The sequence below is a fragment of the Perca fluviatilis genome, chromosome 6 (assembly GCF_010015445.1).
Source record: "Perca fluviatilis chromosome 6, GENO_Pfluv_1.0, whole genome shotgun sequence".
NCBI classification, from domain to species: Eukaryota; Metazoa; Chordata; class Actinopteri; order Perciformes; family Percidae; genus Perca; species Perca fluviatilis.
Window position 1 is genome coordinate 9,119,358 of NC_053117.1, and position 19,383 is coordinate 9,138,740.

The window sequence follows — 19,383 nt, forward strand, 5'->3', positions numbered from 1 at the left end:
ATATACTTAAGCTATCAAAAGTAAAAGTACACATGATCCCTTTTCATATAAGCAGTATTTTAATGTAGCTGGTTGAGTGTACACTGATTTGCACTATATTAATACATTACACTGTATATTGGAGGGCAATGGTTTTAGAAGTATTCAGATATTTTGCTTAAGCAAACGTAGCAATGAAACAATGTAAACACACTTCATGAAAAGTCCTGCATTACAAATTCTACTTGAGTAAAAGTCATAAGTATTAGCAGCAAAATATTCTTAAGTTATCAAACATAGGGTGCCTGGGTAGCTCACCTGGTAGAGAGCACGGCCATATATATATACATATATATATATATATATATATATATATATATATATATATATATATATATATATCCCCTTTCATGTCTCCAGCTGTCCTACACAAAATAAATAAAGGCCTAAGATGCCCAAAAAAATTATCTTTAAAAAAAAAAGTATCAAAATTATTAATTATACCCTTTCAGAGTGTTAGATTACAGAACCTGCATCTCTTTCACTCTTTTGTAACGGGACATGTTAAACCTTCATCATTCTTATTAATACATGGAGTCATGGTGACCTCCCATAAATCCCAGCATAGCTTTGCACTCCAACCTGACCAGATGTAAAAACAGCCACAGTAACTGCAAACACCTGTGTGGGTGTGCAGGACACTTAATTAATAGAATGCATCATATTTAATGAGTTATTCATATGTTTTGTATGTTAAGAATCTATAGCTGTTAAATAAATGTAGTGTAGTAAAAAGTACATTTACATATAATTTTATATATATAGATGATAAAAAAGCATTATTTAAAAACACTCACAAAGTTAAGTATCTCAACATTGTACCTAAGTGCAGTATTTCAGTCAATGTATTTACTTAAGTAAGTGCATTTACAGTTATTTTCCACCACTGCTGGTGGGTGGTTTAATGTGTAACATAATCATAAGGCATCATATTCTGCAAACCTATATGAGGTACGTAAAAAAGGAACCTGTAACTATAGCAAAGTAACAGCTACAAAGTTTTCAATTCAATATTGTAAAGTATAGTTATATATAAATGTAACTTGTGCTGGAAAATTGCTGAAAATTGTATGTAATATAAAAACCCATCAGTAGAGAAATTAGTGAAGTAATGCTCTTGTCATCCAACATTCGAAAGCTGAAGTGTAAAGGCTTTTTTGCAAGTCAAAACACACCCCTTATGATCATCTAGTGCATAATATTACAAATGAAACTCCTCTACAACATCATTTTCTGTTGCCTGGGGATATTGTAATCATATTGTAAATATGTATCACCACACATGCCTTTATGCAGCGATCCATCTTTTTTGTTTTTCTTTGTTCTGCCATGCTCATTTGCATGCCATCCCATCTCTGCAACAAATCTCCCCCTTCGGGATTAGCTTCTCAAATGTTTGAAAGTCTGTAAATTTATGACACATCCTTGAGTCATTCTTATGTTGTTTTGTATCCATTCCTTGTCTTTTGTACAATCATTCTGAATGGCTGTATACATGTCAGAAGACGTGATGTTTTCTCCGTATTTCTACAAGATTTTGGCTGGAGAAATGTTGACAGCTTGAAGATGAAGGCTCAAGCTGCATTACCGTACACACGTGGCCGATATTCATTTATGCCACGTGCTGCTGCCCAAACTGGAGCACAGGGGATGATCTTCATAAGTATTGCAGTGTGCAAGCTGAGTGGTTCCCTAATGCTGTTGAAATTAAGTGGCTACAACACAAACGCAAAAGCCACGACACAAACGCAAAAGCGACAACGGAAGTGAGTGACAACGGAAGTGAGCGTGTTGATGACAAACAGAGCTGGCGGAGGAGCAGAGGCCAAGAATCCAGATCAACATGCCCTGGATTTATTTCAATTACCCGACTTCACCAAACCTAACAACCGCGGTCCCGCATAAGCTGTGTCACGACGGCGGTTAACCACTAGTTCAATCAACCCAGGGTTTCCCGATCCAGCGAGGCCCGCGTTCACATAAAAGAGGCGGTGTTTGCACAGCATGACCAATTGCAAACATCTACCAGAGCCGCATATTTTACATAAGACGAGCAAACTATAATTCGACATAAATATGAGGAACACAGCGGCGTTAGAACAAAGCCGTGAATCAGAGAAATGAAACGTGTTTTCGCCGATTCATCACTAGAAGTCTAACTGTAGCAAGCATCTCACTATCACTATCACTAACATTATCCACATTCACACATAGACGAAAAACAAATGATCTATCCAGCTACAAAAAGCCTGGAAGTCGGAAGTAGAACGGAAGTACAACGAGGCGTTGTCATGGAGATGTTACATCGTCTAAAAATGCAAACAGCCAGAGAAAATCTTACCGTGGTCCGCAAAGCGGCCGCTTCCAAGAGATTGACAGGAGAGTGTGTGATTACGTGACAGAAAAACAGAACGATGAGATACCCATTGCTAGAGCAGTCATTCAGCTGAAGGCCTTGGAAATAGTTACCGTTAATTTAAATGTGACACTGTGACGCTCATCTAAAAAGATATTGTAAATATTATTTTATTCAAAAGATGTTAAAAACAACAGCCTACCTTGTTTTATTCAATGTGTTTTTATTAGAATTATTTTCAAATAAAATGATTTTCTTTATGAAAACAATATTTGGCTTTTATAAAGACCTTTTCCAAAAATTAGTCTTGAAAAGGGGGGGGAGGGTCGACTTATATTCAGACCAATACGGTACTTTTTGGTTTCTCCCATTGTTCTGACCAGCTTTTTTTTATTATCTGCATCAGACATGGGACCACGGTCGGAAACTAGCAATTTGCTACAACCTGGCACAACCTGTTTTTTTTGGGCACTGTCCCTGTTCAAATAAATAAATTTCAATTACATTGACAATTACATAATAGACAAGACTCCAGTGGTAATTTTTCAGTCTGTATTACTGTAGTCTAATAAATGTCTAATGACGGTAAATGAGAAGTGGTGTAGTTCGAATAAGTGGTATTTTCCTCCTTGTCTCAGCAGCAGTCTGTCTTGTGTAACTGAAACTGTCTCAGTCTGTCCGTCACGGCTCTTAAAAAGGTATGAGTCAGTTTTATGGTTCCCATGTGTCCGGTTTGGCTTGAGAAATGTGGCGGCAAGTGCAGAGAAGTACCATTACTTTCATGTAATATGGACACTTATTTGAAGTCATGCTTTTTTAACCTCTCTAGCCTACTCTTTTTCAAATGACAGCAGGAAGGCCCACGATCAAAATGACCAAATTAGATTCAACTATGTTGTTTTCTGTTTGTTCTATCTGAAAAAAGTCAAAGTTTAGCTTTTAAGTTTAACACTCGAAAGCACCAGAAATAACCAATTTGCGGGAAATACACTTATTCACTAGCTTGCCAAGAATTACATGAGAACATTGATACCCCTCTTGTATCTGAGATTCTCGGCAAGAAAGTGAATAAATATTATTTGCAGACAATTTTGAAACTTTTCGTTTAAAACCCTACGTTCCACAAGCTCTCTTTTGTGTAGTCTCTATTTTTAGTCTAATAAATACTGTACATTAATAAGCAACTCTGTTAAATGCCACCATTGTATTGTATATTGTATTGTATACTAGCAAGGACCACGCCACAACAATATGACATTCAAAGTTTTTATGAATGCTTGATTATATTGAATGTTAAGAGCATAGGAATAGATTTGGATGGGGGGTGAGACTGAAAAGAGATGTCGTCTGGTTTGTTGGTCCGGGAGGATGTAGGCTACTGGAGACCGGGTGGAGTGAGACTCAGTGTGGGGGTTCCGTCTCAGGTGCTTTCACCCGAGCTGATTTCAAACCCCCCGGACGGTACCTAGAATGAGAGAGGAATGCACTGGACTGAGTAGGAAGGGACGAGGGTAGGAGGGATGAGGGGATGAAGGGATGAGGGAGGAGATGATGAGTGGGTCAATGTAGGGATGAATGGAGGGAGGGATGGGTGGGGGTGAATGGATGAAGGGATGAGGGTAGTAGGGAAGAGGGGATGAAGGGATGAGGTAGGTGAGAAGTCGAGGTATCAAAGGTGAAGGGAGGGTGGGTCGAGAATGCGGAGACAAACAGCACTGAGTCGGTTGGCTTGGAACATAAAGGCTGGTCAGTGATTAGAGGTGTGGTTGAGGGGTGGCTGAACCTAAATTAATTCATTTACTTCATTAAACACAAGCAAAATAGCCGCCCCTAACGTACCTTTCAGTCTTTCAGCCCGAATTGGCTACCTGGCCCGTTGGCAGTTACTGCTCACTGCTGTAGGTGTGTGCTTTTTGCTAACGTTAGCTGCTGTTAGCTGCTGAACGACAGTCTGTCACCATTAGGGTTGCTAACTTTGTCACTATAAAATAAGGGACAAAAGGTGGCTTGCCGCAGCAGTGCGAGTATGGTATTTTGTGAATATACAGTGTATTGTTTCAAGCCATTTGTCACAATGATAGCTATTTTTAATATATAATATTACATACATAACTCTCATGCCATGGCAACATACGGTAGGTTTAATAATAGTTAGTTATTGTGTGCATTTCTTTGGAAGCATGTTGAGTTAGGTCATTCTCACCAACATGGCCAACTGAAATTTCCCTGCGAAAAAAAGTACACAAGGCTTTTAGTTGAGTCATCGCTGACGTGCTTAACCCACATATGTTTTACTTCCCTGGTTTACTGTTGCTGCACTGTCTTTTCTTTTTTTTCATATCTGCCGTTTAATCCGTATTTCCACATACCAAATCGACTGAATCTCACACATTGCCTTAACTTTTATTTTTTTGAGAAATCTGCGCAATTACTAAACGAATACTGATGCGCGTGAGGGGCGGGCTGTGTGATTCGATGATGACGGGCGTCAGTGATCATTCTAAAGTGTTGTCATCAGCACTGCTGCTGTTAGTGTTGTATCAGTCACTGGTTAGATCAGCGTAGTTGTCAATAAACGGGACAAGGGAGGTCACGTATGGGACAAATCAATTAATCCCAATATAAGAGACGTCACAGTTAATACGGGACAGTTGGCAACCCTAGTCGCCATGGAGCAGAGCAGAGAACGCTGCTTATTTGTTCATGATTTTAAATCTAATTTGAAATACTTGATTTCTTTCAATCATTTGAAATTGGCTGGGTGGTTAATAACATATTTGTGAAAAACTCTTTTGCTTTACCCAGACTACCAGACTACTAAGAGTACATCTGCTAAAACTGGATATTGTGTGCAACCCTTAAATTTCCGTTAGCATCGTCTTCAGTAAGCGTTTAACTGAAAAAAAACAATACAAATCCCAGACTTGACACGCGAGTACACGCAGCGTCCAGTCAAAGGGTGTATTGTCTCAGATCTATCAAGAATCCTGCCGCAGATGACTTGTTAATCAGTTCAGACTTGGGTGTTCCTTCCTCCGCCCTCTCTGATATGACCTTGCACTCCTGCCACTATGAACAATAGGCCTGCTGTCGACCGGCTCCAGCACTTTCCTTTACCTGGCACTTGACCAAACCCCATCAATTCATGTGGCTCTCTGTTGTGCTGTTCACTTAATGTGGGGTCAGCACATTTGACCATCTCTCATCCAGTCATTTATGTAGTGGTAGACTAGTACAACACTGTGGTTGTACTCAAAACCTCCCAGTGTGAATCAGCCAACTGAAACAGAGTTTTGATGTATAATGAAGCATAATTAGGGTAGGGTAAGGTAGGGGTGAAGGGGTCAAAATGTTAGGGGAATATGAACTTACAGTTTAGCTTTGTTCATTTTAATTATGTATTTCGCAAAACTGTGTGTGACAAATTGTGTGTAAAAAAGTGACACAAATGACCAGCTACACACCTTACTCTGGAATATCAAATGAGACATTTTTCCCGTTCACTGAGAGTCACCCATGGCTCCATAGAGATTGTTTCTGCCTCCAGTTAAACAGTTTGTTACCGTGCCTTAAACACACTGAGTCACTGCTTGTTTGCTGGTGCAGTGTTATGGTGACCCAGTCAAACCCCAGCTGTATATCCTGCTTTCTGACTTTCTTTCCACCTCCACCCACTGACTCTCATGTTGCCCTCCACTGTATTGCCATGGAGACAGTAAGATATCTGAGCTCATGCTAAGCTTTCAGCAGCAGTGTATCCAGGGTTAATTCAAATTACATTTTATTTATAGTGTCAAATCATCACAGAAGTTATCTCATGACACTTTACAGATTAGATTAAGTCTAGACCACACATTATAATTTACAGAGACCCAACAATTCCTCCCCCAGGAGCAAGCATTTGGTGTAACAGTAGCAAGGAAAAACTTCCATTTAACAGACAGGAACCTCGGACAGAACCTGGCTCTTGGTGGGAGGCTATCTGAAACGACTAGTTGGAGAGAGGGGGAGAGGTAGATAAAGAAATATGACACAATAATTATAGCATTGGATATATATAATGGAATGACATGATGAACAGTGACAATTATAGTAACAGTAACGATAATAGAACTATGACTAATAATAATAGTAGTAGCAGTGCAGGTTATGGGGCAGGACCACGGCAGCAGCTGCAACCACAATCTAGGTGCCACCACAATCCAAGGAAATCTGCGAGGCGAGAAAGCAAGGAGCAATTGATTCCAAAACTACAGGAATACTCATTCTTTGTCCTAATCAAGACTGGGGATGGCTCGCAAAAGCTGTTTAAACAATAGGTCTTCTAGAGTCTCTACCTCTATGCTAACAGACATGACTTAATTAATTCTTTAGAAGCTAGGGTTGGGGTGAGGCAGTCGAATGCTAATCAGTATTGAAACAATCATTTTCGGCTCAGCTTCAGTGTCACTCAGTCTCACAGCAGTTTACATAAAATAGGTTACATTTTTAACCTAAAAGTATATTGCTCTAAAACATCAACAATGTTTTAACTTTTTTAACTTCAACACTAGCTGACTGGCTGTTCAAGTTTTTGGTTGCAGAGATGGTCTTGCTAGCTTGAGCTCACCTTCTCCACCTACAAGTTTTCAAATCATATAAACATCAGAGTAACCACAGAGGAAAAGGTGGAGAAGGTGAGCTCAAGCTAGCAAGACCATCTCTGGAACCATCTCATGACTGCAAGTCACTTTTCAGGATAGGGAAATCAACTCACCAGTTTCCTGCTGACAGGCCAGGAACGTTGACAGGCCAGGTTAGCAGAACCTGGCCTGTCAACGTTTTGAATTATATACATCAGAGTAAACACAGAGAAAAAGGTGAAGATGGCTATCAGCTACGAACTATGGCAACGATCCTGACCACGTGGACAATTAAAACCCATCTCCATCTCTACATCAGATGGGTCAACAAGGCAAACGTTAAGGAATTGAACACCTACGGCAACTTCACTGCTGGGCTTGCCAGTCAGCTTGCGGCGATTACCAGTGGGATGTTGGGCGTTGCGGTGTCCTTACGCCAAGACTTGGCTGGATCATGCAGTCATGGTGCCATTCAACCAGATGACTCAATCTGCTTGTTGATCTGACAGCCACTATCTGCTTTATGATGAATCAACAATCAAGTTGAAGGAGCTGATGATAACATTTCACTGTAATTGTGCCTCATACAATTTCATGTGACAAATAAAATTGATTGATTGAGCGCTTTTCTGTGCTACTCTGCTATGCAGGCTCAGCTAATGATAAACAGAAACTGTAACAGTGATATGGGCATGGTGTTTTAAAGCAGTTTCAGTCTCGATGTTGATCTGAGCTTTGAACTGATGAGGGTATTCCTGTTGTGTAAATAGAACCGCTACTTGATACTTAACCATCAACCCTCCATAACCAAGAATATTTTCGGGTGTTTTGTGTGTATTATGTGTATTGATGTCACTAAATGAAAAATATTTTACATGTTGCAGGGCATTAGTTAGGACCAGGAGAACTTAAAAACAACATGGAATTTAAACAAGGCCTTTGCCGTCCAACGTTGTTGGGGCTCAGGCCCTAATTAATGCTGCAAGCAGCAATAAACGGGCCCCCGCACCTCCCCGCATGGAGTCTACTGCCATGCTAGCGGCTCTTTACTTCGGCATAGTGGAACTTTGAGCAAAATGCTAATGTCAGCATGCCAACACGTCCACAACGATAATGCTAATATGCTGATGTTTACAAAGGTTCACTGTCTAAGTTTACCCTGTTAGCATACTAAAATTAGCTAATTAGCACTAAACACTGTTGCTAAGGTTGATGGGAACTAGTTTTGTCATAAAACCAAAGTATTGTTGGGTCAGTCGATTCCTTGGTTGTCTATTTCAAGCTATTGAAAGCTATTTCACTGAGTAAGTATAAACTTGACTTGCTGATGGCACAAGTGGAAAAGTCATAGGATCACTCAAGTCATCTTCTATGGAACACAAATGTCTATAGAACTTTTTTGTGCAGTAGTTGTCTGACCAAAGTGGGGGACTGACCAACCGGCATTGTCATCCATAAAATGTTTTATGATGATTTTATGAAGCAATTCTAGCTTATACACCGGAACAGTGCTCAAACAAATTAATACATGTGCAAGACAACAAAAAGCAGCTAGGATGCATAGCTTTTTCAGCAACCACCCTGTAGATCAGTGACCCTATTGTCATCTACCTGATCTAGCCTGGACATGCAGGCACAGTTCAGGATCTTGACTGGGGAGCATCGTGTGGACACATACAGTGGATTTGCCCTTGGGCCCCTGTGACCCAAGCAGCAGTAGCCGGATTGAGCCGGTTCAGTGTAATGGTGCCTTGCCTTCCACCAAGGCAAGTTATTTAATCAGTTATTTAATCTGCACACACAAGCCAGTCACTGGGGGAGGTCAGATTAAGTGAGGAGCAGAGAAAAGAGGAAACATGAACTCTGCTTTGCATGCAAGTGTTAACGCTTGGTCTATTGTGGCTCTGATGCTGCTCACCCCAGCAGGTTATGAAACATGTATCGCTCCAACCCATCTCATTAAATAAAAGACATGGTGCGTTCCCTAATAGCCTTAGTGCAGGTTTCAAAACGATTCACTTGAAATTGAGCTCATTTGAACTGCATTATATGTAAGAAATGAGCAAGACATAAAAACAAAAGAACAATACTTTATGAGGCAGCTGCAGTTTTTCTGATGATTTGATTGTAAGAAAGTCTAAGCCATGCTGGGTTTATAGTCTGCTTGCAATGTGTCATGATGTACTTCAAGTAAAATGTTACCCATTTCACCCTTTTCTGGGAAATCTTACCCTGATTAACATTTTGCAACTATTATTTTGAACTCATATTTACCGTAATTGGCCAAGTTTTTATTGCCCAAACTGGGCCCCCTGCTTGCACATTGCCCTTAATACTACATCAAATTCCTGAATTTTATTGCTGTTTTTAGTGAGTCAAAGTTGACCTGTGTTAATATCAGGCAATCAGACATGACACCTACAGTGACAGTTAAATTTAAGTAATGCTAACATGCCCCCCTTCTAGCAACCTGGCAGAGAGTTGAAAAATATCAACTTTGGGTAAAACGCTGCGGAGTGCTCTTCACTGTCATTTTTTACCCAGCCGTCCAATCACAGTGGAGGAGGGGCGGGACCATAAAAATATTTATGCAATTTTCAGCTGGGAAAAATGAATGAAAGTGATTGTCCGACCAATGAGAATTTGGTCATACCAGAGCATATCAGCCAACCAATTGACCAACTGACCTGGAGACTTCAGCCCAACTTTTTAACTGCTTAACTGGTTAATAGTTAAGTAGGGCCAGCAGCTTTCCTTCTCATGAACTGAATCAGTATTTATATCTTCCTCATAATCCTTATACGGGTTTATCAATATAGCATTATGTTTTTTTTTCTTCTGGTGGGTTTTAAACACAAAATCATATGACTGTGAACTCAAAGGTCAAAGTCTTACCAGAACTGTGAACCAACCTCTGATAAAGCTGTCTCTGCTTACCTCATGTGTTGAACATTGAAATTGTCTCGGATATCTGGGACATGTGCCGATTACACAAGACAAATAGTAAACAGCAATTGAGGCATGTCTAAAACACAGCGTGTCCATTTTAGAGAAAAGCAAACACCCTGAGATCTGTCATTCGGTATCTCTGAATTACAGAGGATTGAACGTGTCCAAATAATGTCATTTTGTCTTTGTACTGTATGTCACATTCTGTTTTTACAACCATCACTGTTCAAAGATTTCCCTATCAGGTTACTCTTGCATGTGTCACGTATTATTTGGATGAAATTGTATTTATAGTAAACATGTTATAATGGTAATATCTATATAATTCGTACTTGCTATTTAAAAGAATAAGGGGAAATCCAAAAAGACTTGGAGAAAAGACTAGAGAAATGTAGTTGATTCTGCTCAGTTTAAAAGAACAGTTTGATATTTTGGAAATACACTTATATACTTGAAGATTGATACCACTGTTATTATATCTGTCACTGTTACGTATGAAGCTACAGCCATCAGATTAACTTAGTTTAGCATACAGGCTTTAAAAAAGTGGAAAAAGCTAGCCTTGGTCGGTTAGGAGACGTCCTGTTAGAGACGTTGTTTGTTTAATCCATAAAAAAACTGAAGTTGTGTTTTACAAGGTGTTGTGGAAAACTGTCTCCTGGCTGTTGCGTAATGCTTTTTTTATTGGGTTTTTTTTTTCAGAAAAGCTTTGCTACATGGCAGAAAAAATTGCTTTTTTACATTTCAGGGTTACATTAGTGATTGTCTGGATCAACGACCGAATAATCGCCAGATGTCCCTCGCCTTGCAAATCTCCAAGAGACAACAAACGGTGACCTACCAAGCTACATGCTGAAAATGGCACGTTTTTAAGAAAATTTGGATGGTGCGGCAAGGCAGGCTTGCTTGGTTCTTTCTGGGAATAAATGTAAAGATTTACAAATAATTTGTTTAACGTCACAACATTTACTCTCTAACTGGGACGTTTTGGGACCAGTTGTGGCAAGATTGCTGTGGATGAGGTAACATTACACAGGGCGATACACTGGTAACAGCAAATTACATTTAACCATGTATCCAGCTAATTTAAATAGTTCACGTTACTTTATTGTGTGAACAGTTCATATTTTATGTGGCGTCTTCTTTAATCGGGGTGCAAATTCTCCACCAAAACAAGTTCCTTCCTGAAACCCTTTTTTTGCAGCAGAGCCAGCGCATGAGCCAGCATAGCTGATTCCAGAGTTTAGCGCCGCCCAAGACATTATTTTATGATTGCTTTAAAAAAAGGATTTGTTTGTTTTCTCCTATCCTGCAATGTATGTGTGGAAGAGCCAGACTTACTCTGCATACTGATCCAAGACATGGTGTATGAAATGAAAATGATAAAAAGATAAGGGAAATACAGTAATTAAAAATAAGTATATACTGTACAGAAGTGATCAGACTATCAAACTATCAAACAGGGCAGGCTGTGAAGCTATTCATGTCTGGCTACCTGGTGCGTTGGCCTATGCGTGGGGTAATGTATCACTTTAGTTTCACTTCATCTTTGGTTCATTGTTCGACTCAGCACACAAAGTCAATGCCACACGCTGGGACATACATGCTTCCTGTTGTTTCACAAACTGTCGGGTCATGATAGTTTGGCGCATTTCAAAATCTTGTCCTGATTTTAGGCTGAAAGATTTTGTAAACGAGAAAGACTAATGCCTATTTGCAGGCCTGCACTAGCCATGCAGAGCAACAGGTAAATTCCTGCTGATGGCCAGCTGATTGGCCTGGAGCGTCAGACCAGTGTTAACCCTTAGAAAACCACGGGACCAGCCAACATTACTGTCTTTACAATGCTGTAGTGGACTTTAAAATGAAGATATTGGTATCACATGAAACTAGGAAAATAACATGTACCAACCACCATAGCTTTTTGGGAAGTGGGCCGAATAACTCTCCAAATGTTTGCAAAATTTTTGCGAGGGAAAAACTAGCAAGGCCATTTTCAAAGGTGTCCCTTGACCTATTTTATTCTATTTACCTATTTTAATTATTATCCTAGTTTGGCCCTGCCTTCTTGTAGGGCAAAACATCTCTCGCCAGAGACAAATAATTCTGGAGGTGGTTTCAGAGAAATGTAGCTACTATCATATAGTATAGTACAACCATAAACAAAGATGGTGAAAAGGGAATCACAGCGAAATTGGTCTAGATAGATAAGGCTGAACATTGACCGTGTTGACTCTTAACACTTGGTGCAAGTCTCAACCTACTGCCTCCTTTTCTTATCTGTTATCTGGACTATTTTTGGGACATTAGGGAGCGTGGTTATGTAATTTGAGCCAAATGTTAAACATCTTTGGAATCTTATCTTTAAGGGATACATGAGGGAGTTTCCCCATGGGGAAAAAGATGACAAAACTTTGACCCCCAGTTAAATTTAGTGCCCCTTTTGTTATGATAAAGCATGAATGCTTGGTGTGGACAGGAGAATAGGGTGAGCAGCTCAAGGCTCCAGTTTCCGTCTACTCACAGAAATCTCATTGTGCATTGCTTGTTCTCTCGTGCCGTGGGGAAGACTTTGGGGTCATAAATATGCTGTTTCCACCAGGCGACACTTTTTTTGTGTGGAAGTGCAGTGACATTGTCTCTCTCCATGCCAGCTTGAGACAGACAATGTATCCTGTGGCGACACATTGTTCTGACAGACCTAGAAAACAAAGCTGTCAGCGAGGATCTGGGTATTGGTTCACTTTAGACTCAGCAAGGATCATTGGTTCATTGTTCGACTCAGCACACAAAGTCAATGCCACATGCCAGGCGTACCGTACATGAACTGAATTCTGCAGACCCCTGGAGAAGGAAATACACTTCCTGAGCCACTTATGAACATTGCTTTTGACAGTTTTTTTTCTCCATATAAGGGACTAAGCTGTGGTCACACTTTTAGAAGGGACCATTTTGAGCATTTGAGTTACATCAGCATGAGACTGACACTTGTTGATGTTTATGAGGAGAGTTGCCGCTCAAGGGGGAACGCCTTGCAGCCTTATCAACACAGATCAGACAGGCTGCATTGGCCGTAAACACAACTCACTAACCCCACCATCTGAAGTCTAAAATGTGAGTCACATATTTTTAGCACTGCTGACTGGAAAAGGGAGATATAATCTTCTGTAGCAATTTTGGAAACAGTAAACCAAACACACTTCAGTAACCTGAAGGTTGATTACTGTGTAAATTTCACTTCCAAAATAACACTTCAAAAAATAGATAGCCTAAACACAGTACTGTACCGTAAGTGCTGCATATAAAAAACAATATTACAACATTAGGACTAAAGACTACATTTACATTAGAGCTTCAGCAAGTGTAAATGGATGTCCCAAGAGGAAAATACCACTCATTCAGTAAACACATCTCTGTTAGTGAAGAGACTAATAATTTTATTTATTTTACTCATGGTTTGTACACTGGATCTGTGCCTTGTTAACCGGCAAGAATAACAAATCAATAGACAAAAATGACACAGATGAGCCAAGATATCATGCCTTGATTGTCACATCTGTGCCCTACACATTTACGTACAAATATACCACACATCATCATATAGGCTCTTAATGTGCATGTTTTCATTCTGTTGATTGCTAAGTAGCCCATTCCAGTGGTGCAATGTAACTTGTTGTACATTGTAAAGTACTTAAACGTATTTAAAGTCCTTTACTTGAGTAATCAATTTCCATTTTGTGATGCTTCATACTTCCACTCCACCACAATTCATGTGTGCATATTGTCCTTTTTACTTCACTGATTTCACTTATTCGGCTATAGCTGGTTACTTTGCAGACAAATGTTTAACATACAAAATGCACAATGGGTTTATTGTATATGATGATGCTTAGATTAAAACAAAGTAGACTGCAACAGTAAACATCTGCTTACGAATGCATAGATTATAAACCAGTGCATTTGGATTACATTTAGGCTGACATTACAGCACTCTTATAATACCACAGTACGCCATTTATTTAATTCAAATATCATTCAGCGAGATGAAGGTATAGGCTATACATGTAGCACAGGGGTTTCATCACTCAGACTGCCGTGCGTGTTTGGAATGTTGCTGCGCACAGAGACAGAGAGGCGGCGCTCTGTCTGCTTCACTGGCTGCGATGTCACCACAAGAAGTGCGTCCCGGAAGAGCGAACCTCCCACCGCAGCCCTATAAATACTCAGAGGCTCAGCTCTCCGCTACTCACTCATTACTCACCCAAACCCAAAGCAGTGCGCACCTAACAACTCATCCTCGCCGAGTTGGAGGGCCACTCTTGGAGCAGAAAAACCAGGACATCCAGCCGAGAAACAAAGACAAGATGTCGTCCTACATGTCATCCGAATGCCACCGTGTCAGCCCAACTGTCCACGGCAACAAGTTTGACACGGCGCACCGTAAAAAGGCCGTGGCCAACATTTTCGAAAAGGTCAACCAGGACTCGCTGATGAGACTTTTCCAGAAAACGGGCGACATGAAGGCGGAGGAGAGAGTGAGGAGCATCTTCTCCTACACCCAGGACCCGGAGGAGACGGCCCGTGCCCTGATGGCTCTGAAGCAGCGAAAGAAGGACAAGTTCCTCCAGATCGCGGGCATGGTCCGTCAGCTGCTAACAATGAGTTGACTGTGTTTTACCAGTCCCTTACCGCCTGTGTCTATGTCGGCTCACGTGTGAGCCGAATGTGAAAACACTCCCAATATGACTGGGTTACCGCCGCAGATGCGGCTCACCTTTCGCCTGAAAAAGGAGCGTCAGGTGCGGAGGAGAATGCGCAGCCGGCCGCCTGGAGGGGCAACATGCTGTAGCTGTCGCCTCGTGGATGGAGGTGACAGCGGAGAGTCCTGCCTGAAACGGATGAGGCCTGACGAACTGACTGGGAATATGAAGGGCATACACTACTTTCCTGAGACTTGAATTTATGAACGCATTCCTGTGGATGCCTGACTGTGAAGCAGCCCATTGTACAGGTGCACATTACGTCGGTGCATGGCTGCAATATGAGACTTTATAGTGCCGAAAAAACTGCCTACAGGAAAGCCTGTCCTGAACACATGCCTTGTCTCTCAGCTTCACTTTTGTAATATGAAAACTACTCATTAGTGGCCACTAATGTGTTATTGTCACAAAATGTTATAGCACAATAATTTGCATTCATGATAAGTTCCTTTGTTTGTAATTTTTTTAAATAAATTATTTCATTCTATACAAAAGTTGAACCTTGTTTGTCCTTATTACACAGGTCATTTACATGGATGTTGTTTGTGTGGCTTTAATGCCAATATTTGGTTATCACATTAGGTTATATAAGGTAAATAGCATCCTGTTTAGTTATGGTAGATACATGTAAAGTAGGCACACTGGCAGGCTGAATAATGGTTCCATTATGTTAAAAGAAACACTTTATGGGGCATCACAATGGTGTTTACCTTTTATCACTCAAGAATTGGTGAGGTGTCAAACCACAAGCGTGGACTGCAAAAACAAAAGAGATTACGTCAGTGTAAGCATAGTGACATCATCTTCTAATTCTGGTACAAAATTTGACCTATTTTCTTCAAAAATTATACATTTTTATTCAAGATTACTTGTCAACATGATTTTTTTTTTTTAAATAACACATCTTAGCTGTCTGCAGTCCAACAGCTGTGACATTTCTGTCGGTCATAAACAGGGAAACCCACTCAGGTCAAACAATCCAAATCAGCAAACAAAAAGGAAACTGCTGAGTTAGTCTTGACCTCATGCCTCTGACATTAGCTGCAGATGGATACACCACATAGGAATATAATAGCTCATGTAAAATGTTGAGTCATGTAATCTAGGATTATATTTATTTCACAGTAAAAAACAAAGTAGGCACCTGATGAGCACATTTCTGCCTGTATTGTTCTTCAGTCTGATGTAGCAGAGGGCATTTAAAGGAACTAGGAGGATGTGGTTAACCTTCACAGTCCTGTATGCTTTACCAGACCAGTGTGAACCAGTTTGAGCTGGCAGGGTGGGGGCTGGATGGTTTTCTCTGCACATCATGTTGGTGCAGGAATCTATTTAATCATCCCTGCTGTAAAGATAAGAACCTGTCTCACCAGCATTGTGGGTTTAGACGGCTGGGGGTTTCACCTCGTCACCCGCTGATTCTCTGCTCTGAAGAAGAGCATACATTATCTCTCCATTACTGCAAACATCTAAAATAATAATTGTATTATATTGCACTTTTCAGATTAAAAGATTTACAAAAATACAATTACCTTACAAACATAGAACATGAGAGCACATATTTTAAGCAGTGAAAATGCAAGATAGGATCTCAATAAAAGACCAAATGTATTATAAATACAATGTATACAAGTACTAAAATGATAATACAAATCAAGCATAATTTAAGTATGTACAGTGAAGTTCAAATAAAAGTACATGAAATAGTAATATAAAGAGTAAATATGCAGTGATGCAAGTATAGACCATCTTGTAAAAATGAGTTTTAAGGAAGGCACTTAAATGCTGCAGTGGAGTCTGAATCTACTACATTTACACCCTATTTCAAAAACCTTTGTGGTATATTTCACAGGGTTTCATCAGTGGTTGGGTGTGTACGTAGGCTTAGCTGCAGACACACAGATCACTTGAGTGGATGCCAGCTAATCTGCTTGCTTCGATAGTCCCTCTACCAGCCCAAACCGGTTCTCTGGGCTGTTGCGCATGAAGCCATCTGACTGTGGGTGCTCCTCGCATGTGCCGAGATGTGGGAAGCTCAAGTGTCAGTCACCCTGTAGTGCGGAACGCTCAGGTGAATAATCACCTGTGACTGGTATAAGGAGTGTTTGTGTGCTGACGCCAGAAACCAATGACATCACGCCACAGATAGTCAGACGCTCACACTCAAATCTAACTTGAACTTTTAAACTCTTACCCCATAGGCAACTTTTAAAGATGAGGTAGAAAATGGCTTTCTCATATACAGGTTAAAACCCTCTGAGGTCTAAGGGCATTTTTAGATATCTTCTTTCATTAAACCCCATGTGTTTCATATCAAAATCCGCTTTCTGAATAGCGAGGCTCAAAATTGTTCCAGAGCAATGTATAAAGTGATAATTTGGCCCTAAAGCGGAAATATTTTCCATTCAATTCAACTTTATTGTCATTGACACAATGTGCAGGCACATATGCAGCGAAATGTAGGTCGTCACGCTCCAACAAACAGTGCACATACACAGCAAGATTAAAAGACACATTTCAACACCATAGACATTATTTACAGGCTCTGATGATAGACTACAGTACTTGTGCAATGTAGTAAAAATAATAAAAATAGAAAAAGTTAAGTTAAAGCCCTTGTGCAAATAGCATATTTAAAGTGCAGTGGTGTAGTGTTAAAGTGCATGTGCAACTAACATAAAATAGTGTAGTACCAGGTGGAGGGGGGAGGCTAAGTCAAGTTCAGTGGGTGGCCAGGTTCAAAACAAACTCAGCTTTCTGATTAGCGATGCTCAAAATTGTTCCAGAGCAATGTATAAAGAGATAATTTGGCCCTGAAGCGGAAATATTTCTCAAATCTCTTGTGAAAACAAACCTACACTCAATTGTTTTGGTGCTTGAAATGAGTTTACAAAAGGCTTGGGTTCACAAGAGTAGCGTAACATATGAAGAAAATAATATACCAATGAATAAAATTGAATTTTGTAAAGTGTTGTCAAACATCGCTTGGACTCGCCGGTGCATCTTTTGTCCTCAGATGGTTAAAATGTAAGTATTGAATAATGAAAGTAACAATATGAATTTAAAGCCAAGTGTGTTTATTTTCTTTATATTCACACCTGTTTAAATCATCACTAATTTTGGGAAAGAGTCAGATGAGAAGCAACATAAATCTCTTTGTGTTAAACTAGCTGGCTGCTTACGGTGCTATTTATTCATTGTTTTTATTTAAAGACATGAAGGTATCAAACTTCTCCTCTGACTCTCGGCAAGAAAGCGAAAAATATGTTGAACTATTTCTTGAAAGGAATTATGTCTGAACATATGGCGATAAACATTTTGTAGTCTTCTATTAATGCTTTTTCTAGAATATGATGTTTCTTTTATTTAATTAATTATAACCTTAAGCCGAGGTTACAGAGGTCACAGTTCACCCACCATTTAATTTACCACTTTATCACAGTTTGTAAATCATGCTCTATTTCTGCTCTTTTATCTCTCAGCTGTCCCGTTTGTTTGGCTCGTGTATGTCACACCAGGCAGCTGCTTTTATTGGCCCCCTTTCCCTTTTAGGGCTATCATTGTTAAGAAAAAAAAACTAAATATTTAAGGCAGAATGTCTTGGCTGTGTTTGCGGTGTTGGCAGCAGAATGAAACATTGGACTTGGGCCTGTCCTCTCCCACCCTCTTCCTGCCTTTCATTGGCCTTAGAAACGGTGAACGTTTGATGTCAACAGACACTGTGGCAGACAGCCTTTGAGCCTGGAGGACAGTTACCAAAGATAGAGGAAGATACAGGGTGGAGGTGTGTGTGGAGCAGGAGCAGGGGTGCAATGAAATGATTTAAATGAGACTATAAGATGTTGTTAAGTGTTTTAGGAACTTATGCATGATTGAAAACTATGAAAAAAAGAGTGAATGAATCATGTTGCACAAAATACACACACTAAGACAAAAAGAAATAGCTTGACATGAAAATAAATGAAATACGGCAGATCAAAAATAATGCTTAGAAATTAAATGTGTATTTATTTGATGTATTTGTGTCCGTTTTTATATTTAGAAAAGCTTAGAGCAGCTATTAGGAGGGTGCGTGAGATTTAGATTAAATACCAGAATATTTATAATTCTAAAGAGTCCTTGTGCTCTTCTTCTGAGAAACATGCATATTAATAACAGAATATAGACCACATGGCTACAAAAGGATCTACTTCATCCTCATGCCTGAACAAAGAGAAACCTCCCCTCTCTGTTTGGGCAGTCAAAGCAAGAACTGGCCTGTTCCTTGAAATGTTAAATATTATCTTTCTCATGAATACAGCCAGTGGGGGTTTGATAAATACAGAGAAAGAAGAAAAAAGGCGCTAGATCAGTGATTACATGGCCGGGAGTGGCAGTTGTGATTCCAGTGAAAACCGGTTCAAACCAAACCTGTGATGAGGAACCAAGCATGAGCTGTACACAGGCTTAGGATTAGTCAGCGTTGGGCTGAAAGATCCTGGCGTAAAATCAACAGCCCTCGACATATATCAGTGTCCTGTTTGATAAGACGCTGTGGGCTGTGACACTTGGCCGGGTTCACATTAAGAAAAGCCTCCTCTTTGTTCTATATTTAGTTTGCTTTTTCATAAATAAAGTCAAGCTGCCAGATCTTTCCTGAAAACCGCATCAGAGAGCC

At 40.1% G+C, this 19,383-nt stretch overlaps 1 protein-coding gene and 1 long non-coding RNA gene across 2 annotated transcripts; one reads left to right on the forward strand and one right to left on the reverse strand.

Moving 5' to 3' along the window:
* Window positions 1-3,702: 3,702 nt before the first annotated feature.
* Window positions 3,703-15,961, reverse strand: LOC120561410. The gene is made up of 3 exons (XR_005639595.1): window positions 15,871-15,961; window positions 15,437-15,482; window positions 3,703-3,860 (listed from the first exon to the last, which is right to left on the reverse strand). It is a non-coding gene; the product is annotated as an uncharacterized LOC120561410 (long non-coding RNA).
* tcima (transcriptional and immune response regulator a) lies at window positions 14,190-15,223 on the forward strand. Its single transcript, XM_039804518.1, has one exon. It carries the CDS (start codon window positions 14,331-14,333, stop codon window positions 14,631-14,633), a length of 303 nt encoding a protein of 100 aa, XP_039660452.1. The 5' UTR covers window positions 14,190-14,330; the 3' UTR covers window positions 14,634-15,223.
* Window positions 15,962-19,383: the final 3,422 nt, after the last annotated feature.

Excerpts from the sequence above, each read along its gene's own strand:
- tcima (XM_039804518.1), top strand. The coding sequence starts at position 14,331 with ATGTCGTCCTACATGTCATCCGAATGCCACCGTGTCAGCCCAACTGTC.